The 20,397-nt window shown below is 45.8% G+C and overlaps 4 protein-coding genes across 6 annotated transcripts; all 4 read left to right on the plus strand.

Annotated features, from left to right (window-relative positions):
* Positions 1 to 6,987: 6,987 nt before the first annotated feature.
* Positions 6,988 to 8,503, plus strand: LOC9638112 (UPF0160 protein). Its single transcript, XM_002989638.2, has 6 exons — positions 6,988 to 7,248; positions 7,301 to 7,447; positions 7,497 to 7,595; positions 7,656 to 7,844; positions 7,904 to 8,023; positions 8,095 to 8,503. Exons 1-6 carry the CDS (start codon positions 7,009 to 7,011, stop codon positions 8,389 to 8,391), a joined length of 1,092 nt encoding a protein of 363 aa, XP_002989684.2. The 5' UTR covers positions 6,988 to 7,008; the 3' UTR covers positions 8,392 to 8,503.
* A 1,843-nt stretch (positions 8,504 to 10,346) lies between these two features.
* LOC9638113 (coatomer subunit beta-1) lies at positions 10,347 to 13,660 on the plus strand. The gene is made up of 5 exons (XM_024663467.1): positions 10,347 to 10,430; positions 10,489 to 12,593; positions 12,662 to 13,171; positions 13,241 to 13,326; positions 13,391 to 13,660. Exons 2-5 carry the CDS (start codon positions 10,536 to 10,538, stop codon positions 13,587 to 13,589), a joined length of 2,853 nt encoding a protein of 950 aa, XP_024519235.1. The 5' UTR covers positions 10,347 to 10,430; positions 10,489 to 10,535; the 3' UTR covers positions 13,590 to 13,660.
* LOC9637646 (U2 small nuclear ribonucleoprotein B'') lies at positions 13,655 to 15,170 on the plus strand. Of its 3 annotated transcripts, XM_024663468.1 has the most exons (6): positions 13,655 to 13,781; positions 13,846 to 14,018; positions 14,253 to 14,352; positions 14,443 to 14,525; positions 14,597 to 14,896; positions 14,980 to 15,170. In XM_024663468.1, the coding sequence occupies exons 1-5, from the start codon at positions 13,715 to 13,717 to the stop codon at positions 14,858 to 14,860; spliced, it is 687 nt and encodes a 228-aa protein (XP_024519236.1). In that variant the 5' UTR covers positions 13,655 to 13,714; the 3' UTR covers positions 14,861 to 14,896; positions 14,980 to 15,170. The 3 variants fall into 3 exon arrangements, with proteins under 3 accessions (XP_024519236.1, XP_002989686.1, XP_024519237.1); XM_002989640.2 differs by having other exon boundaries at positions 14,597 to 15,170; XM_024663469.1 differs by lacking the exon at positions 13,655 to 13,781 and adding an exon at positions 14,107 to 14,141 and having other exon boundaries at positions 13,911 to 14,018; positions 14,597 to 15,170.
* A 1,057-nt stretch (positions 15,171 to 16,227) lies between these two features.
* LOC9637647 (sulfate transporter 3.1) lies at positions 16,228 to 19,854 on the plus strand. The gene is made up of 14 exons (XM_024663537.1): positions 16,228 to 16,595; positions 16,663 to 17,140; positions 17,207 to 17,255; positions 17,321 to 17,531; positions 17,608 to 17,779; positions 17,895 to 17,960; positions 18,025 to 18,135; positions 18,189 to 18,305; positions 18,363 to 18,489; positions 18,561 to 18,847; positions 18,908 to 19,098; positions 19,155 to 19,240; positions 19,307 to 19,383; positions 19,439 to 19,854. The coding sequence occupies exons 2-14, from the start codon at positions 16,814 to 16,816 to the stop codon at positions 19,607 to 19,609; spliced, it is 1,992 nt and encodes a 663-aa protein (XP_024519305.1). The 5' UTR covers positions 16,228 to 16,595; positions 16,663 to 16,813; the 3' UTR covers positions 19,610 to 19,854.
* The last annotated feature ends 543 nt before the right edge of the window (positions 19,855 to 20,397 follow it).

The raw sequence follows: 20,397 nt of genomic DNA on the forward strand, positions 1-20,397 counted from the left end.
TCCTGAGCAGCTCTGTCTTCGCAAAGGTACCAGTGTATTGGTCTCGTTCCTGGGAGCTTCATAGACGGCTTTGAAATACGGCACAAGACTGGCTTTCACTTCTTTCTCGCCACAGTCGAAGTGTACGCAGTGGAATCTCCACGAGCTGCGTGTGGTTACAGTAGCATTCAGCTGCTCACTGTAGCAAGCGTAGTAGCCCGACTGGTTGGAAAACAGAAAGGGTGACTCGCTTTGGCAGCCTCCAACAATCTTGCCCGGAAGAAAGGCCGGTCCCAGGACAGTGAGAAGCTCACTGCCGGTGGCGTTCTTGAACTCTTCATCCATTCTATAACATTTCGCGGCTCCACCATAGTTGTACACACCTGCTTCAGGAGCTTTTCTCACGCTTGGAGATGGTAAGCGGGCTCCTTTATCAGTCAGCGCAACCTCACCTCGATCAGCAAAGATGTCAAATCCTAAGTTGCCACAGTTTGGTAAGTCTTTGTAGCTTTCCCATGCTAGAGTTCTAGCTTGAAACCCTGACTCTGATTGTGTGTTTGTATAGTACTCAGTTGGAAACTCCAGTATCCTGGAGGGAACCGTGTTTGTGACCCGTTGGGCATTACTGTTGTCACTGACTACCTCCCACAAGCTGAAGTATGTTGGTGAGTACCTTGTCCAGTTTCTGATTTCCTGATCATAATCTTGAGGAGTAACCCGCAGAACAACTGGTGCAATTGGTTCACAGGCGGCATCTAATGTAGATTCGGCCTGCCGGTTTTCCTGCAGGCAGACAAATGCCAGCAGCCACATGGTGATCTTCATGGTTCCCAGACCCTTGATGTGCTCGGAGGACTCATACTCTGCGATGGATGCATTCCTGGTTGCTGAGAGCCCTCCCCTATCACGGATCTCTTTCAGATAGTCCTTGTCACATACCTGTTCTACACTGCCCAGCTCCTCTTCTGGAATGGGAATTGAAACCAAGTACCTCAAGAAGGCCTCTGGATGCGATTTGAGGTGCGGAATGAACTGCCACCAGGTGGATTTCTGAGACGTATCACCGCTCATGCTTAGAACTGCTCTGGAGCTGTTTACTCCAGCCAGTTCACCCCGTTGCACTGATACTTCCGCTGCTCCCAAGTGAACGTGAAGAATCCCCATTACGAGAAGGGCGACGATCCAAGCCATCAAACAATTCGACTATCGGTAAATGGCTTCAGGCAGCCCCGATATATGTAAGACTTCAAGTCGCCACCGGCAGGAAGGACCCATTCACGACCATTAGTGGAGGCACAGAAGCCGTTCCTGTCGCATCCGGGAAATTAAAAAGAAGTCGCGACACTGGAGGCACAGAAGCCGTTCCTGTCGCAAATTGACGGGAGGCTTTTGGAAATGCTTCTTTTTAATTTCCTGGATGCGACAGGAACGCCTCCCCTTGATTCACTCTCTCTCCGCTTACTTGGCGGTGACGTGGCATCAGGCTTTCTTTTTGTTCTCCAGCACACTCCTTCTCCCGTCCATTTAACGGGAGGCTCTGTCAATAGTCCTTTGCGTGTATTCAGGACTAGAGACTCACATTTAATACTGAGGAAGAACGAGCAGGGCCACAATGCCGCGGCGCCGCTACCAAGAAGGAGCTGGAACAGCGGGACGACCTCATCTCTAGCCTCTACATGTATACAACGCCTGACTGATCGTGAATCGTGATCAAGCAAGGGCTCGCCGAGCGAGAGCTCATCTCGCGCATCTTCTGTCACCTTGAGCAAGTTTTCTCCAAGAAAAGAGTCCGTCAATTCATCTCTTTCAATCAGCACCGTCGGGTGGTTTTCTTCTCTGCCTGACATCGGCCATTCCATCGCGATCCACGTACCAGCTAAATAGAGTTAATCTTTAATTAACAAAACTTAAACTTTTATCCTTTAATGATGAATTTATCTCTTCAACCAGATTGGGTAGGTCAGGCTCCAAGCCTATATTTGCGGCCAAACCGCATATCTTTGAATCAGCAAGTTTCAGGCTCAATTGATTTATTCTAGATTCTCTGAATAACATGAACTTGATTTGGTTGACAGATTACAAAAAGGATTATTGAGGCCCGATTTTCAATATGGCAGCCATTGGAACATTGGCTCCCTCTCCCCCTCCAAAGACGGAGAAGAAAGGTGGCTGGGCTGGCCACAATTTTCAAGCATACAAAAGGCTTTGGCTTGAGATTCCTTACTTCATGGCGATGGCGCCGCCCTAGCCAGCCCAGATGCGCTGCTGCGGCCACGGCGCCCGAGTGGGCGGCGGCAGCAGGCATTTGTGGCGGCGCTTCTTGTTGTTGGCGGCTCGCGGAAGTGGTAGGCGAGTAAAATGGATGCCTGCCGCTGCTGCTTGCTCCTTCTTGACCGCAGCTTCATGCGCCGCAGCTATCTACACTCCACAAATACAGGCCTGTGGATGCATGGGGACGGTGACCGCAGTAGTTGCATAAACCAAGGGTGATACGCTCCACACATCGTCGTTTGAATAATCGATTATTGGCGTGCACTGCCTTGTTGACCATCGTCATTAACAGATCCTTGAAATCCTCACGCAGACCATGGTAGAACTGATCCATTCTTCCCAAAGTGTGTCTATGGTGAGGAGGCAAAAATCTGTAGCATAGATTGAGGCCCCTGCGAGAGTCATTAAATCTTGATGGTTACCGAGTGAATCCGGTGCGTATTGCCAAAGCACACCGAGATCTGCTCCTTAAATAGTGCAAGGTCATGCAGTTCATGCACCTCCCTGCATGTGGATTCCTTCTCCAGAAGAGGAGAAAACCAAGACAGGGCAGCACTTCCAGAAGTGTGCCGATGACGCCAATCTGCGAATTTGCAGAGGGGTAGCACCGAGGCTGGAGTCTGAAGATCAGGTCCATGTCCCGTAGATCCGATCGTGAACTTTTTGGGGAAGCTGATCTTGGGCTCGGCCGGCGGGGCCAAGCTTATGGCCCACGGGTGTCGAGGATGCCAAAGACGCTGATTACTGGATGAAGGAGAGCTGTTCAAAGTTGTTGGTTGTCGGCTTGGAGCTGGAGAACAGCATCCTCGATCGAGATGGGACCGTTGCTCCATAGGGAAACTGGAAAAGAACAGATCTGAAAAAATCAAGATGCAGAAGAACAGAAACAGAACAAAAGTGGATTTCAATCAAACTGGGCCAAAAATCACAAAGTCAAAAATCTACCAGACGAGAGCTGAGCACAAGGGTCGCTTTTAGCTTATTTGTAATCTTTATTCATGAGCTTATATTATTATATTTAGCCTACTATATATATCTCTCTGAATATAATTTAGATGATGTTAAAACCATAAAACAAAATCCAAAATAATTCAAGTTGTGTTTTTCCCTTTGTGAATTTCTTGATAGTTTTGTTCTTTTTTGCAATGCTATAATGTTATCATATATTGAATTCAATTGAATTATTACAATTTCACATAGGATTAAGATTGCACAATAATATCACAATATAATTATTATTTATTTTCTAAATATTTTTAAGTAAGCCAAAAATTATTGTACAATGTAATAATTTTTTTATTTATATAGAATATTATATTTCATTAGATTTGCAATTAATTTGTTTATCTAAATTTTCCTTTGTAGGAAGTGTATGTATTCAATCGCTTTGTTTAAAATTTCTTCGACGTAAAACTAAACAAAAGAAAGATTTTTTAGTTGTGAAACTTTTTTGGTTCTTGCCTATCTTGTTTTCATTTGGTATCAAAAGCCGAAAAACATCAAACTACCTTTCAATAGCCTCAAACGCTCTAGTGTTAATGTTACTATGAAAAAAACATTTTTTAATCTGTCAAAACTAAGTGTTATAAGTAAAAAAAATGTGTTTTTAAAAAAACTTAATTTAGTCTAAAATTTCATAAATATAATAAGGTATTTACTAAATATTTTTATATAAAAAAAATTTAAAAATAAATTAATGTCTAGGCCAACACATCCCAAAACAATTACCAAACAACTATATAAGAAAATAAATTTATCATTTTATTCATTATCCAAAAGCTTGGGCAACAACTCAATTACACATAAATTTTATATTATACTTAGTTACGTTAAAATTTATGTTAAATTCTTTGGCGCTCTGTAATTTTATCCACACACTACTGTATCTCAAAATATTCATTTTTCTATATATCATTTCCAACCATTAAAATATTTTATATATTCTTTTGAATACTCCTTTCAACTAAAAAATTATTAGTTTAAATTTGTCATTAACAATTCAACATTTTAAAAATTTGGCATAGTAATGGGTAAATATATGATATGCAATATTAAGACTAAAACTTTATTTAAAATTTAAAAGTTATAATCATGAAATTAATTATTTTTAGGAAAAAAAACTAAATTCTACAATTACTTTTACTTAAAAATGGTTATAATCCTAAAAAAACTTATTTATATAAGTTAGTATTATTTCAACAACTTTTTTAAAAAACTTGATTTTAAGTTACGCACCGTGATGCAAGATATTACATGGGAAATATACATTACTAACATTTTACCATGGGCTCAAATTATGCGATACTTTCATCACAATGATTTAGCTTTTGGAATATTAACAACATTAGCTCTTTAATTGAATAGTTGTGATCTTTTGTACTTTTAATTTTTTTTTTGTAATCAAGAAATTTTTGTATTTAAATTAATAATTTAAACATTCATTTATGGCAGCAATCATAAATAACTAAATCTTTTATACTCTCACCATTTTACTACTATTATAGTTAATGAATGGAGTATACTTTTAAATTTTAAATATTTTTGTTGTGAATGAAAAGGAAAAGCCATTATTAAACAAGTGTTTAATCAAATAAAAGGTGTGTTTTTAAGAGATAAATTTTTATCTCATAATGGGGCAAATTTAAGTGTTTTCACCTTGGAAAAACAATTATACAATTGAAATAGTAAAATTAAAATCTTAGAAATTTTGAAGAGATTGAAAGAAAAGTAGTTTAATAATATAATTCATAGAGGAGTTAATTGAAGTAAAATTATGAAAATCATAAAAAAGAAGATGTGAAAATAATAAAAGCTAGTTAATAGATTGATTATTTATGTGTTTAAGACAATGAACTTGATTAAAAAACTTTATCCATAATGCTTTCTATTTTTAGAATCAATTATACTCAATTGAATTTAATTTTTATATTGTTTGAGTGAGTTTAAAATTACATTCTATTGGGAACAGTCACAAAGGAAAAATAAGTAATAGATATATTTTTTCAGTTTTATTCTTTTTCTCTTTTTATCTTCGCAATCATTTTGTAAAAGTTAAAATATTTATAATATTGATCTTGCTCTAATAGCTAATGGTTCCAATAGATTTCAATTGCCAAAGAATTATACTAAGATTATAAACATGGATTTCAATTACCAAAGAATTATATTAATAACAACATACATAGGATTATAAACATGGATTGGAGAGTTTTTAATATTAAAATGTAATCTTTCTTTTTAATGACATATTGGATTTTTGTTTAGAGCAATTACAAAAATGATAATTCAAATTTTAAATATGATATATTTTTACATTTTTATATAACTTTAGAGTGAACAAATAAACAATCTAAAGGCTACATCATAAACTCATGAAAGGTTTTTTTTTTATTTGAAAGTGAATGTTAAAAAAGTTTAGGAAAAATGGTTAGATTTTATATATTAGAATTGCTCTCAAAATGGTTGTTAAAAGCTACTTTTGTTTCAAAAGTTTATTATATATGTAAGGCAAAATCATGTGTTTATTAACATTATTTGATGGGTGAAAAAATTTGTAAAATATTTTCAATATAGAAAGTTTTAAAGTAGTTTGATTTCATTTGCTTTCTTTTATAACTCACTTGATTTTGTATAAATAAATGTTACAACTTTTCTCAATCTAATTATATTAATAATAACCGTTAAATGTTGTTTGGATAAAATTAAGACTATACTCTTGTATACAAAGTTAAACATTTATTGAGTGATCTATTTGATTTCTGCAAGGCTTATACTTTTGTGTTGTATAAAATAAATAAGTAGCTTTCAAAAAAACTCAAAGCACTTAAAGCAATATTTTTTTACACTATATAAATGCAATCAAGTAAAAATTGTGGGAAAATGTTAAAGTTGGAGAGGTTGGAGTTGCAATTTATTACTATGATCACAACCTTTCAATCAAAGTGTACATTTTCAAAGTATATTATTTATTGTTGAGGTGTGAACTAACACAATAAAAAGAGTGAGTTGTGTTTGATATACATCTCAGAGTTGAAAATCTTTGCGTGAAGGATTAGTAATGTTAGAAAATCTTGAGAAGTTTAAGGAGGTATTACTAATTATATGATTTACCACTTTGTCTAGAGTTGAGCAACATAATTGTGGTAGAGCTGATCTTTTGATAGTTAGGTTTACTCAATTATGCAAAGTTCCAAGTGTCAAATGATTGAGTGTTTACTTGAGTATGGCTTTATCAGCTAAGTACATTTAAAAACGTGTTTCATTGCTTGCAAGAAAGCAAACATTTCTTGCTTGTTAAAAAAAAAATGGCTGGATGTGGATACTGTATCTAATATTTCTGCATCAAAGTCATGTTTCATTTTCTTCTATTTTTAAGTTGTTAGTGATTTACAACATTAAATACTTAATCATGTTAGAAAAGTATCCCTACCACATCATCCTTATCTCTCAAAGTTCAAACACAAATCCAATAGTAATAAAATGAAAAAAAAATCCCTAGGCATTTACTGCATATAATATATAATTACAAATGCACTAAGTGAGTATAATGCCTTCTAGATGCAACTTGAAAATCCTGAAGCCAATTATGTTGGCCCACAGAACTAGTCTTCTTGTCAGCCCCATGTCTTCCTCACAATCACTTCTCATGCTTGGTGACAAACTCCATTTCCAATCATTTACCTGCGGCATAAGCATTTTATCCTTCACTGTTTTCTTCATTCAAAAGAAGAAAATCAATTTGCTAACCTTGTTAGGGTTATGCTGGCCGCATTGCGTCCCTCTTTCCTTCCTATCACAGCCTCCTCTTTTCTTGTGTCGCGAGGGATCAGCTCGGCTATGGTTCGCGTGAGCTCCAGTTTGGGTGGCGGCAGCGAACGAGTGGCAAAGGTAGGCACGCACAATGGGACTTTCCACTGTGACGAGGCACTGGGATGCTTCCTCATCCGCCTCACGGACAAGTTCGCCAATGCGGACATCGTCCGGACCCGGAACCAAGAGGTGAGTGAAGTGGTCAATCTCTTAGAAAAACCAATGGTTTCCCTCTGGCCAGGTTCTGGACAAGCTTGACGCGGTACTGGATGTTGGTGGTGTGTACGATCCCGAGAAAGATCGTTTCGACCATCACCAGCGAGGATTCGATCATGTCCTAGGCAATGGATTCAACACAAAGCTCAGCAGCGCGGGCCTTGTGTACAAGGTAAGATTTCTCTCCTTGTTCCAGCTTAGCTCATAATGCTTGGAAGCAGCACTTTGGAAAGGAGATCGTGGCCAAGGAGCTTGCGCTCCAACCGGATCATCCCGACGTGGAGGCCATTTACGTTGCACTGTACAAGAACTTCATGGAGGTGAAGCTCCGGCTAGCTCACAAGCTACAAGCTCGACTCCTTTTGTTTTTTCACTTGCAGGGAATCGATGCCATTGACAATGGAATCAACCAGTACGACGTGGATCAGCCCCCGAAGTACGTGGAGAACACTAACTTGTCTGCCCGCGTGGGGAAGCTCAATCCCGACTGGACGGAGGAGCAAAGCGTGGAAATGGAGAACGCTGCGTTTGCTCGAGCCATGGAGCTGACTGGCAGCGAGTTCCAGCAAGTGAGTGTGATGATCGATACCTCGCGTTTGACTCGCGCACACTTCCTTTCTCTCCACAGGCTCTTCGTTACTATGCCAAGTCATGGTTGCCGGCCAGATCCATTGTGCTCGACTGCATCAACAGGAGAAAGGAGATCCATCCCAGCGGCGAAGTCATGGTCCTGGACACGTTTTGTCCGGTAAGCTTTTGTTTCTTTGGCGTTCCAGTCTAGTCCATACACGACATGAAATTTGTGGCATTGTGTGCCAGTGGAAACAGCATTTGTTCGAGCTCGAGGAGGAGCTCCAGATCGAGCCGAGCATCAAGTACGTGTTGTACGAGGACGAGCGAGCCGGGCAGTGGAGAGTGCAAGCGGTAGCTCTTGCTCCGGGGAGATTCGAGAGCCGCAAGGCACTGCCAGCGGCATGGAGGGGGCTGAGGGACGAGGAGCTCTCCAAGGTCGCGGGAATTGACAATGGCGTTTTTGTCCACGCCAGTGGCTTCATCGGCGGCAACAAGTCGTTCGAAGGGGCGCTCCGCATGGCCCAAAAGAGCTTGGCATTGTAGTTCTCAACTTTAAAGTTCCATTCATCAAACATATCCGGGTGGAGCGCAAGCTCCTAACATCAGTCTTTATGGTTTCTCCATTACCAGCGACATAATAAACCTTTACAAGTCATGCAAAGTGGGACACTCCCGCTTTACTAAAGAGCCTTAATACAGAGATCGCATCTCCATGCTTCATAGACTCTTGCTCAAAGCAAAACACACTCCTGGCAAAGTACGGATGCTAAAGAAGCTCAATCTAGGTTCGCAACTCTCTAGTAATGTATACATACTCGTCCGCTTCCATATCTACATCCTGATCCTGATCTTGATCCTTCCAGGGTTAGGTGTCGGAGCTCCTGGTTCAGTCCTTGTTCTCACCTCTCCTTGATCGTCGTTGGGGATTTTTGGCAAGGGGAAAAGCGAGCCTATGTCCTTCTGAAAGCTAGTCTCTAATATACTCGCCAGTTCTAAGGTTAGTTTGCTTTCTTTGGAGTACAAAGGTCACCTCCTCCTCAACCCACTGCAAAATAAACACGTGAGATGTTTCAAAACCGAGTGAAGAATTATTACCTGCTCGGGTTGAACCATCTTGCAGAATATGAAAACTGTCACCACCAAATGAAGAGCCGGGCCCTAGTACAGCTGACCCATCTGTTTCCTCAAGCTCGTAATCTCTTGCATGCTCTAATGTGTCACCAGCCGCGTGGCCAAGGTGTCCTTACGCGTTCTCAGTTGGAACACATGCATTTGCAAACGATTTCGCACCAAAGATCCTCTTGGCAGCAAGGTGCAAGTCTAACGTTCCAAATGAAGCATTCTTTTGGGTAAGCACGCAACAGCACAGCAAGAGCACCACCCTGTTCCTGGCCCTCCCTGGGATCTTTTGGCAATGAGATTTTCAACTCCTTTTCCAGAATGTTGGCCAGCTTCTTCACCAGAAATGAACTGCACCTAACGGGGACAGCCACTGAACCCAGCAGCTTCTACTGAACCCCACTGCACCTTATCATCGTAGTCAGAAAAAATCTTTCCATCCCGCCCAGCACTTTGCCCGCCGAGTATCTGCGTGACGACATTCAGCTCGTCAAAGAAGACACACGGCAGCAGCCATGTATCACTGTGCACACAAAGTGCCAACCGGAGAAACCCAGCACATTCGCCAGCCTGAGATGCAGCTTCAGCCTTGGACACTTCCTGTCCAAATCTCCATCTGTAACCCCGCAACCCTCCCCGCCTCTCTGTGAACGATGGGATATATCTGCGCCGGTTCCACCATCTACAATACGTCCCCTTATCGTGTGCAACCGTGTGGAACATACAAAGAACTGGCAGCCATAGACTTGAAGAGCTCGTAGTCCGCATCGTCCAGCCCCAGCACGGCTTGATTCCTCCCATCCGGCCAAGCATTCCAACACGTCAAAAGGAATTCCCGAGCCCTTCGTCCTAGTGTTGCCTTTCCAGCCCCGGGAAAGGCCACCATAGCAAAGTATGAAATCTCTCGTGGGATGGAGGAAATCCCGGAACCAATGCCTTGAAGAAGCATCGCCTCGTATGCTTCCTCACAGCCACCCTCCTCAGGCCTATTCCCCGGATTTTGCTCCAGACGATGTGTGTGACTTCTGTGATGCTTTGAAGGAATGGTCAAAGTTGCCATCTCTAATGTCATTCGAATTTAACTCGAGTTCCTTCGGATGTACTTCTATGCTCAGGTCTTGGCAACCTCGCCATTATAGTTGAGCAGCTCCTGCACCGCTATGCATTTGGAAAACAAAGGAAAACGAGAATGCACATTATTGAAGAAGCCAAACGTGAAACAAAACACCTGGCGCACCCCAGCTTGAAGTACCATCGCTGAAACAAAAACAAAACCAGGTGACACCACAAGCACATCCCACAGAAAACACCAGCGGCTGCAGCTCAATGGTCTATTCCACTTTAGGGTTAATTAAGCAAATACCTTATTTATCATAAATGGTAGGGCTCTTTACCGGGTAGCAAGGGCTTATACTCTCGGGGGAGGAAAAGGCAGGCTCGAGCGCCACCGCGTGCTACTCCAGGTAATCCTCCTAGATCTCGGGCAGGGCGGTGCCAGATCTTAGCTCGTCCATGGTGTAGGCGTCGAGATCTGGTCGAGGGTTTGAGGGTTTGATCCCAGATCCAGGATGGAGAAATCGTGCAGCCTCTTGGTCCATTTCGACAAGAGCTCCCCCGCGCTCGCGAATGAGATCCGGGAGTCTCTGGAGAGCAATGACACGCCGCGCAAGGTGGAGGCGATGAAGAAGGCCGTCATGCTCATGCTCAATGGCGAGACCATCCCGCAGCTCTTCATCACCATTGTCCGCTACGTGCTGCCGTCCGAGGATCACACCATCCAGAAGCTGCTGCTGCTCTACCTGGAGATCATCGACAAGACGGATGCGCAAGGCAAGATCTTGCCGGAGATGATCCTCATCTGCCAGAACCTGCGCAACAATCTCCAGCATCCCAACGAGTACATCCGCGGCGTCACGCTCAGGTTCCTCTCCCGCTTGAACGAGGCGGAGCTCATCGAGCCTCTCGTCCATGCCATCGTCACCAACTTGGAGCACAGGCACCCCTTCGTCCGGAGGAACGCTATTCTCGCCGTCATGGCCATCTACAAGCTCGCCCAAGGCGACCACTTGCTACCCGACGCTCCCGAGCTCATCGAGAAGATACTGGGCAAGGAGCAGGACCTCTCGGCCAAGAGAAACGCCTTCCTCATGCTCTGCAACTGTGCCCAGGACCGAGCCGTGAGCTTTCTCTTGACTCACGCCGAGAGTGTTCCTGGCTGGGGCGATCTCCTCCAGATGGTGGCGCTGGAGCTGATACGAAAGGTGTGCCGGGCCAACCCGGATGGCAAGGGGAAGTTCATGAAGGTGATCCTGCTGCTGCTCCAGTCACACTCGACCGCCGTCATGTACGAGTGCTCCGGAACTCTCGTCTCGCTGTCGAGCGCACCCACGGCGATCAGAGCAGCTGCCAATTGCTACTGCCAGCTCCTTCTCTCGCAGAGCGACAACAACGTCAAGCTCATCGTCCTGGACCGGCTCCAGGAGCTCAAGGCGACGCACAGGGAGATCGTGGTGGAGCTTATCATGGATGTATTGCGGGCACTTCAGAGTCCCAACCTGGATATCCGGAGGAAGACTTTGGACATCGCGCTGGACCTCATCACCCCGAGGAACATCGAGGAGGTGGTGATGACGCTCAAGAAGGAGGTGGTGAAGACGCAGAACAAAGAGCTGGAAAAGAATGCGGAGTACAGGCAGATGTTGATCCAGGCCATACACTCGTGCGCGGTCAAGTTCCCAGAGGTTGCGAGCACAGTGGTGCACCTTCTCATGGATTTTCTGGGGGACACCAACTTGGCATCAGCTCTGGACGTTGTTTGTTTCGTGAGGGAGATCATCGAGACGAACCCGAAGCTGCGGGAGTCTATAATCACCAGGCTTCTCGACCTCTTCTACCAGATTCCCGCCTCTCGGGTCTGCTCCTGCGCTCTGTGGATCATTGGCGAGTATTGCCAGTCGCTGCCTGAGATCGAGAGTGCCATCTCAGCCATCAAGCAGTGCCTGGGTGACCTTCCATTCTTTACGGTGGCCGAGGATGGCGAAGCAGCCGACCAGTCTTCTGCTTCAAAGGCTCCTGCTCCAACATCCAAGCAGACGACATCGGTCGGCTCCAAGCGTCCGGTCGTCCTGGCGGATGGCACTTACGCGTCTCAGACAGCTGCAGTGGAAATCGCTCTCGCAGTACCTGTATCCTTGGTTGCTGGAACCTCTACAAATCTTCGGACGCTGCTTCTCACTGGAGATTTCTTCCTCGGCTCTGTTATCTGTGGCACGCTCACAAAGCTTGTTCTTCGGCTGGAAGAGTTGCAGACATCGAAGGTGGCAGTCAACAAGGCAACTGCAGACATTCTTCTAGTCATGGTGTCCATCCTCAGGCTCGGTCAGTCGGCGGTAGTGGCTCATCCCATTGACAACGACTCGGTGGACAGGATCACTCAGTGCATCCGAGTTCTGACGTCTCCAGACGAGGAAGCCCGTTGCATCTGGCTCGAGAAATGCAGGGCAAGCTTTGTGAAGATGATCACTGAGAAGCTCCGACGGGACTCGGAGGAGACGAGAGCCAAGGAACAGGTTGCTCGTGCTCAGCCAGACGACCTCATTGATTTCTACCACCTGAAGAGCCGAAAGGTTAGCTCTCTCCCCTCTTTCCTCTTGCACGTCTTAACTGACAACGCTCTATCGTTTTCGTTTGCCAGGGCATGAGCCAACTAGAGCTGGAAGACGAGGTTCAGACAGATCTGAAGCGAGCTACTGGAGAGTTCACCAAAGACAGCGACGACACCAAGAAGCTGAACCGAGTGCTTCAGCTCACAGGCTTCAGTGATCCCGTGTATGCGGAAGCATACGTGACGGTACACCAGTATGACATTGTGCTGGACGTGACGGTGATCAACCGGACCAAGGAGACGCTCCAGAACCTGTGCCTGGAGCTGGCAACCATGGGCGACCTGAAGCTGGTGGAGCGGCCACAAAACTACACGCTGGCTCCCGATGCAAGCAAGCAAATCAGAGCAAACATCAAGGTTTCATCCACGGAGACGGGAGTGATATTCGGGAACATCGTGTACGAGTCGACCAGCGCTCTGGACCGCAACGTTGTCGTCCTCAACGACATCCACATTGACATCATGGACTACATCTCGCCGGCCTCGTGCCCCGACGTTGCCTTTAGGAACATGTGGGCCGAGTTTGAATGGGAGAACAAGGTACGCGAGAGTTTTTCTCCTTGTTTTTTTCGATCGATGGTAGCACACACTCGTGTTCTTCCTGTGCAGGTTTCTATCAGCTCGAGCATAGAGGACGTGAAGCAGTTCCTGGATCACATCGTCACCTCCACAAACATGAAATGCTTGACTCCACCGTAAGTTGTCTAGGCTAGCTCTCTGGATCGATGGAGATTCTAACAGCTTGTTTGCTACGTGTAGATCGCAACTGGATGGAGATTGTGGGTTTTTGGCAGCCAATCTCTACGCCAAGAGCGTGTTTGGAGAGGACGCGCTGGTGAATGTGAGCGTGGAGAAGATGCCCGACGGTAAGCTGAGTGGCTTCATCCGGATCAGGAGCAAGACCCAAGGCATTGCTCTCAGCTTGGGTGACAAGATCACGCTCAAGCAGAAAGCCTGAGACTCGCGCGCGCGCGCGCTCTCGCGAAATAAGTTTTTGTTCTTTGTAATATCAAGAGGATTGACTCATTAGGGTTTATGGTCATTCTTTGCCCTAGCTCCTAGGTTTTGCAAGGCGCGGGGACCATGGCGGACATTCTGCCCAACGAGACGATCTACATCAAGAATCTCAACAGCAAGGTGAAGAAACAGGGTGAGTCACACTCGATTTCCTGTCGCGAGCAGCCAGTGATGGATGTGTGTGGTTGCGTTTGTAGAGATGAAGAGGGCATTGCACGCGCTATTCTCTGCCTATGGCCGGATACTCGATGTGGTGGTGTGCAAGACGCCCAAGTTGCGCGGCCAAGCGTGGGTTGTCTTCAACGAAATCCCGGCTGCCACCAGCGCTCTGCGGCACATGAAGGAGTTCCAGCTCTTCGACAGGCCCATGGTACGATTTACAAAAAAAAAAAAAGAAGAATGCATTGCATGAATGTGAGCTCTCTGTTAATCCATTTCCTTTGTCTTTGTTTTTCTAGGAGCCGTGACAATGGTGAAAGGAGCATCGGCACTTGTAAGATGCATCTTCTTCTTGTGATTGCATTGCTTTTTTATTTTTATTTTCTTTCTTTCTCCGGATAGACGAGTTTGAGGAGCTCATGCTGTGGTGAAAACGTTTGTGTAGGTAATACAGTATGCCAAGTCCAAGTCCGATGCTATCATCAGCCTTACCGACGACTCGTATGCTCCAAAGGAGAAGAGGAGAAAGACGGAAGATAAAGGAGGTAATGTTCTTCTGGTTGCCTTTTCTCCTTTTGCTTTTGCTGTGTCGTCGTGATGTCTCATCTCTTTTCTATGTCGTTTTTTCGTGTCAGTGGACAAGAAGAGAAAGGACCAGGAGCAGCCCCAGGCAAATGGTGCCACTCCAGCACACGGTCATGTGTATGGTGCAGCTCCGGTAAGCGCCTGGGTACTTTTAGTGTCTGTCAGCCAGGAGTACTCACCAGTTGGTTGTGGAATGCAATGCAGCCTCCTGTGAAGCCTGGGACTCAGGAGCCAAACAGCATCCTTTTCATCCAGAATCTCCCCGACGAGACCAGCGGGCCGATGCTGGAGATGCTCTTCACTCGGTACCCCGGCTTGAAGGATGTGAGGATGGTGGACGGCAGGCCCGGCATTGCCTTTGTGGAGTACTCGGACGAAGGACAGGCAACCGTGGCGTTGGAAGCGCTTCAGAGCTTCAAGATCACTGCCAATCACGCCATGGTCATCTCGTATGCCAAGAAAGGCTGAGAGCTGACGAAACGCAAACGCAACCAAGTTTTGAAGGTGTCGTATCTCTCTCGCTTTTCTCTCTTTGTAGCAGTACAATGGCATAGATCTCTAACACAGGAGCGTTTTGGTTTGAGCAGCGCTACGCTAGTATTGCTATGATTGATGTGATGGTGTTTCAATCTCCCCGGAGAAAAGTTTTATTCTCGGGAGCAAAAAGAAGGGCTGGATTTTTCACGTGACTGGGAATCCAGCTTTGATATTCAAGGCTGCGTGGCTCCCATTTTCAATCTTATAAACATGCAAGCAAGTCCACTAGCGTTCTCGGCGAGTGGACTGACGTGCAAGTTGCGACCGACCCCGCGAACCTTTCGCGGCAAGAGCTTTGAGAGGTGGCTGGTTGAGAGCAGCCCAAAAACAAAGATCCAAGCGAGTCCTTGGCAGCTTCACGCAACATCCCAGAGCCATGGATTTGTTTAAGAGTGCTCATCTCGTATCCATGGAGCCGACTGGTCCCAATGCCACGGGGGATTCCAATTGAAAAACTCGAGCTTCCATTCCATTCCAAATTGCTCGTGATTCTGGGCTCGCCAAATCGCGGGCGGCCCGTAGCTCAAGCTTACCTGTTGCGTGTCGGTCGGATGGAAAGGAAATCCAATTAAAACAAGGAATGAGAGAAAGATGGTACCACACCACTCCTCCACTCAGCGACGTTGTTGCCTCCTCGTTTGTCTCAGTGAATCGATGCTAGGATTTGACGAATGGATGCTGACATTTTCCATCTGCCATCTTTTCCATGATGTGGAAGAAGGCATGAATCCTCCTTTCGTGCATTATTCGTGTCCTCTTTATGGTGTTTGAGGGGGCGAGCCACAAGAGCCACCAAAGAGGAGCCCGACGGAAAAAAAGCTTACAGCGCTTGGCTGGTTGTCCCCATAGCTGCCAGTCACACAACAGAGCAACAGTGCTGCAGTAGCCATGAGTGTCCCATTTGCTCTTCTTCTTTTTCTTCCATCTCTTCCTTTACAATCGCTTTTTCTCCTTGGGTTTCTTCTGGCCTTCTTCCTCCACTGATTGGAGCTTGTTAAGAATCTTCTCCATCCTCGCGCTCATATCTCCAGCGCCATCACTACCGAGTTAGTCCAAGTATACAGCTCCTTGGAAATTTCCTCCGCGGGCGATCTTTAAAGAATGCTTCCATGCCAAAAACTTCCAAGTCATGTCCTTCCCGGTCCTAAGTGGCGGTCGCCATCTTCTGGCCAAGCCAAAATCAAAGATCCCATTCCCATAAAGCTATGGTATAAGATATATGAAATGTCCAAGAGTTGAAACCCGTGATTTCTCTCCTTTTCTTTCCCCGGTTAGCTCTTCGTTTTGAATAATCTTTGATGCGGTCCGTATATATACAAGACGAGCGCCCCTTTGTTCTCTCGTGAGCACTCCTCTCTTTTCCTTCAACTTAACTTTGAAAGTCCTTCCTTTCATTCCCTCTTTATCTCCAAGCTTTTCATGATCCTCTAGTTTCGCGAATCGTGATCCGTCCTCTCAAGTGAATGAGTTCTAGCCTTCAATGTGATAGGAGGAAGAACAACTTGGATCTTGTTTCCAAGCATGAAACTCTGAGATTTGCGTCGCTCGTTTTCGCCGATCATTCACAGTGCTTCTGAGAGATAGTGTCAGTACTAGCCCGATCTGATCATTCTCACTCACTCATCATAGCACATGTTCTTCCCATCACTTCACGTCTTGCCTTTTGGTTCGTGATATGAAATGCTCTAACTCTTTTCTTTCCTTCTCTTGACATCTCGTTCTCTCTCGTGCAGAGAAGTGACCTGCAAGCATTGCTGTGGTTGGAATCAAGGAAGAAAAGAGACAATCCGTGATAGTGTCAAGACAAAGAAAGCAAAGAGAAATCCCATCCCGATCGAGCGAGCAAGCAAGCAAGCAAAAGCAAAAGCAAAGCAGTGTGGCAGTATGGTGCAAAAGGAAAGCCACGATCACGTCAACGACACGGACCTGGACAATGTGGAAGTCATCAGCATCAAAGACCAGGTGATCTCCCAGGCAGTGCAACGTCCACCCGCAAAGTCGTTGCTCCAAACGTTCTCCACCACTTCCAAGGAGACGCTCTTCCCCGACGATCCGTTTCGACACTTTCGCAACAAGCCGTCGCACCGCCAGGCCATCATGCTGATGCAATACTTTTTCCCCATTCTCGACTGGCTTCCAAAGTACAAGCTCGGCTTCCTCAAGAATGACTTCATCGCTGGCATCACCACAGCAAGCCTGTCAATCCCCCAGGTAACTTTCCATCACGTAGCCATTCTTCCAGCTGCTAAAGAGCTTGTCACTGTCTGTCAACCGCAGGGAATCGCTTATGCCAAGCTCGCAAACTTGCCACCAGTTGTAGGACTATGTAAGTGACGTCCTTTCTCTTTGCACTGGCCCGAGTAAACTAACGCTGGAAACTTTGCTTTGAAGATTCGTGCTTTCTCCCGCCGATGGTGTATGCCATCTTTGGCAGCTCCCGGGACTTGGCCGTAGGACCAGCTGCGGTCATCTCCATTGTGCTGGGAACTCTCATCCGAGAGGACCTCGGACCCGAAGTAACGGACCCGCGAGCACACTTGAGCCTCGCTTTTACTTCCACCTTTTTTGCAGGCCTCTTCCAATTCTCGCTGGGATTTCTCAGGTCAGCCTTCGGTTTCTCGTGTCTTTGTCTGTGCTCGAGGAACACTGCTGTAAAATTTTGTTTTGCTTGGTGGCAGGCTTGGCTTTGTCATTGACTTCCTATCGCACGCAGCGACTGTCGGGTTCGTAGCCGGGGTGGCGGTTGCTGTGTGCCTTCAGCAGATGAGAGGCATCCTCGGCATCCAAAACTTCACCAAGAAATCGGACGTTGTCTCCGTTTTACATTCCATCTTCCGTGACCCAGCACATGTAAGGTGTCAGCTCGCCTGTCGCAATACGTCGGAAGGATGAGCCTCGAAAAAGGATATACTAGAGCAAGTACTGACGACAGCCGGCTTGTTTCGTGTTGGTATTGTGTTGGCAGTGGAACTGGCGAACCGTTGTGATTGGGATCTGCTTCCTCACCTTCCTTCTGGGAATGAGGCAAATCGTAAGTTGACAGCCAGGAAGAGAAAAGGAAAAGAAAGCTAACGACGTGGTGCTTGTCTGTGCAGAGCAAAAGGAACAAGAAACTCTTCTGGCTTTCAGCTATCGCACCTGTAACATCGGTGTTCCTGGCAACGGTGTGTGTGTTTGCAACGCACGCCAACGAGCACCTCAGCATTGTAATCTTTTCTTTCGCTCGCTCTTGCACCGTAAGTTACTTGCTTGTTCGTAGGTAGGACAGCTCAGGAAAGGGATCAATCCTCCATCCTTCAAGGAGCTACACCTGACCGGGCCTCTGGTATCAAAGGCAATGAAAAACGGGGTCATTGTAGCAATCATCGGTCTCATGGTACGTACCAAAGTGGCTATCACGGATCATGGTTGACTGAAGAGTTTGTGTCCACAGGAAGCTATTGCAGTGGGACGAACATTTGCATCGATCAAGAACTATCATATCGACGGCAACAAGGAGATGATCGCTTTTGGAATGGTGAACATGACGGGGTCTTGCATGTCCTGCTACATCACGACTGGTTAGTCATGCAAGGAAAAAAAGAGAACTTACACTTCGCTGATTGATGCTGATCGATCATATAACTTCCAGGAGCAATGTCGCGAACGGCAGTGAACAACAGCGCGGGATGTAAGACGTCGCTGTCGTGCATTTTCATGGCGCTCATCGTCATGGTAACACTTCTCGCCTTGACACCGCTCTTCCACTACACGCCCAACGTCATCCTCTCTGTAATAATCTTCTCCGCTCTCATCACACTCATCGATCCCGTGGAAGCGTACCACATCTGGAAGGTTGACAAGATCGACTTTCTGGCCTGCCTGGGAGCGTTTCTCGGCGTCTGCTTCCAGTCCATTCAGCTGGGATTACTCATAGCGGTGAGTCCACCAAAAGCATGCAAAGAAGTACCATGATTTTGTGGAACTTTTAACTTCCAGGTTGCCATCTCCATAGGAAAGATTTTGCTGCATGTCAGCCGGCCACACACAGCAACGTTAGGCAAGATTGCTGGCACCAGCATCTATAGGAGCATCGAGCAATACCCCAAAGCTGTAAGGATCCCGGGAGTTCTCATAGTTCGCATAGACGCGTCCATTTACTTCTCAAACTCCAACTACATACGAGAAAGGTTAGTTAGTCCTCCTGTTACACAAAGTCTAAAAGGCGTGTGTAATCTATCCCCAGGCTGACGAGATATATAGAGGAAGAGCAAGGGAGAGACAAGCTTCCGGGTGAAAGCGCATTAAAATACCTCATACTCGACCTCACACGTACGCTCATCACACATTCTTAACCTTTCTCTCTGTCTCTCTGATGTAACACTCACCCATGATCAGCGGTCATGACCATCGACACGTCTGGGCTTCACGTCCTGGGAGAGATTCTCAGAAATCTAAACTTGATGGAAATGCAGGTGAATCTTTCTCTCTTTTTCTTCTCTCAAAAGCTAAAGTTAAAAAACAATGCAGCTGGCTCTAGCGAACCCAGGGGCAAACCTCATAGAAACTCTACACAAGTCGGGTTTCGTGGAGAAGCTGGGCGAGCAATGGGTGTTCCTGACAGTGGACGACGCAGTGGAGTACTGCTCAGTCAATTTGCAAAAGATGAAGGAGATGCCAGAAGTGACCATACAAAGATGATGGGAGGAAAAAAGAAAAAGGACTGATTGAGAAATAGAGGAGAGATCGACACCAAAGTTTTGGGGACTGACGAACAGTCAACAAAGCAAGCAAAGTAGCTCGTACCTTGGAGGGCGCCCAAGTTGAGCACCGAGTGGAATGGGGGAATGGAAAATGGAACCCTTGTTTTGGTAGTGAAACTTCTAAGTTTAGAAGACACTAGATAAACATAAAGAAGAATCCCACTCTGGATTGTTCTTCCCGCAGTGTGGGTGTGTGTGCGTCCCTGGCCTAGCCTGCTTTGAATCTCAATCTTCGTGTTCTTCTTTGCGAAAAGATTCCAATCTCCTTTTGAAAATGCAGCCGGGCGATCGAGCTTTTTTTCTCTTCTTTCTTCTTTTTTACTGAAGTACACTGTCCTGTTGTGGCATGCTCAGCCAATTGTTCTCCCCTGCAGGCATTGTTCCCCACCAATGACCAACCTTTTCCACATATCAACTTGCTTTTGACATCAAATGTCAAGCTTCTCTTTCCCTCTTCTGGAGCGATTGATTGATGGAAGCGAGTGCAAGCCGACGTCACCAGGAAGAAATAATGATCTGACCAACACATCCGAATCGAGGCCAAGCTCGATCTCGAGAAAGAGGTCGTCCGGAAAGCTTCTTTCAGGAGCATACAATATATCAAAAAATGGAGGGAGGGTGGGTGCATAATTTGCTCATGTGATTGTCGTTTCCATTGCTGGTCGACTTGGGCTCCAACCAATGCCACTCAAGAAGAAATCCACAGGTGAGGAATAAATATCATGG

This window comes from Selaginella moellendorffii, unplaced genomic scaffold (assembly GCF_000143415.4).
Source record: "Selaginella moellendorffii unplaced genomic scaffold, v1.0 SELMOscaffold_100, whole genome shotgun sequence".
NCBI classification, from domain to species: domain Eukaryota; kingdom Viridiplantae; phylum Streptophyta; class Lycopodiopsida; order Selaginellales; family Selaginellaceae; genus Selaginella; species Selaginella moellendorffii.

Coding starts and splice junctions, on each gene's coding strand:
- LOC9637647 (XM_024663537.1), top strand. CDS start 16,814: ATGGTGCAAAAGGAAAGCCACGATCACGTCAACGACACGGACCTGGAC. Junction 18,136..18,188: donor CCAACGAGCACCTCAGCATT/GTAATCTTTTCT, acceptor GCTTGTTCGTAG/GTAGGACAGCTCAGGAAAGG. Junction 18,306..18,362: donor TAGCAATCATCGGTCTCATG/GTACGTACCAAA, acceptor TTGTGTCCACAG/GAAGCTATTGCAGTGGGACG.
- LOC9638113 (XM_024663467.1), top strand. CDS start 10,536: ATGGAGAAATCGTGCAGCCTCTTGGTCCATTTCGACAAGAGCTCCCCC. Junction 12,594..12,661: donor ACCACCTGAAGAGCCGAAAG/GTTAGCTCTCTC, acceptor TTCGTTTGCCAG/GGCATGAGCCAACTAGAGCT. Junction 13,172..13,240: donor AGTTTGAATGGGAGAACAAG/GTACGCGAGAGT, acceptor CTTCCTGTGCAG/GTTTCTATCAGCTCGAGCAT.
- LOC9637646 (XM_002989640.2), top strand. CDS start 13,715: ATGGCGGACATTCTGCCCAACGAGACGATCTACATCAAGAATCTCAAC. Junction 13,782..13,845: donor CAGCAAGGTGAAGAAACAGG/GTGAGTCACACT, acceptor TTGCGTTTGTAG/AGATGAAGAGGGCATTGCAC. Junction 14,353..14,442: donor AAAGACGGAAGATAAAGGAG/GTAATGTTCTTC, acceptor TTTTCGTGTCAG/TGGACAAGAAGAGAAAGGAC.
- LOC9638112 (XM_002989638.2), top strand. CDS start 7,009: ATGCTGGCCGCATTGCGTCCCTCTTTCCTTCCTATCACAGCCTCCTCT. Junction 7,249..7,300: donor TCCGGACCCGGAACCAAGAG/GTGAGTGAAGTG, acceptor CCCTCTGGCCAG/GTTCTGGACAAGCTTGACGC. Junction 7,845..7,903: donor CTGGCAGCGAGTTCCAGCAA/GTGAGTGTGATG, acceptor TTCTCTCCACAG/GCTCTTCGTTACTATGCCAA.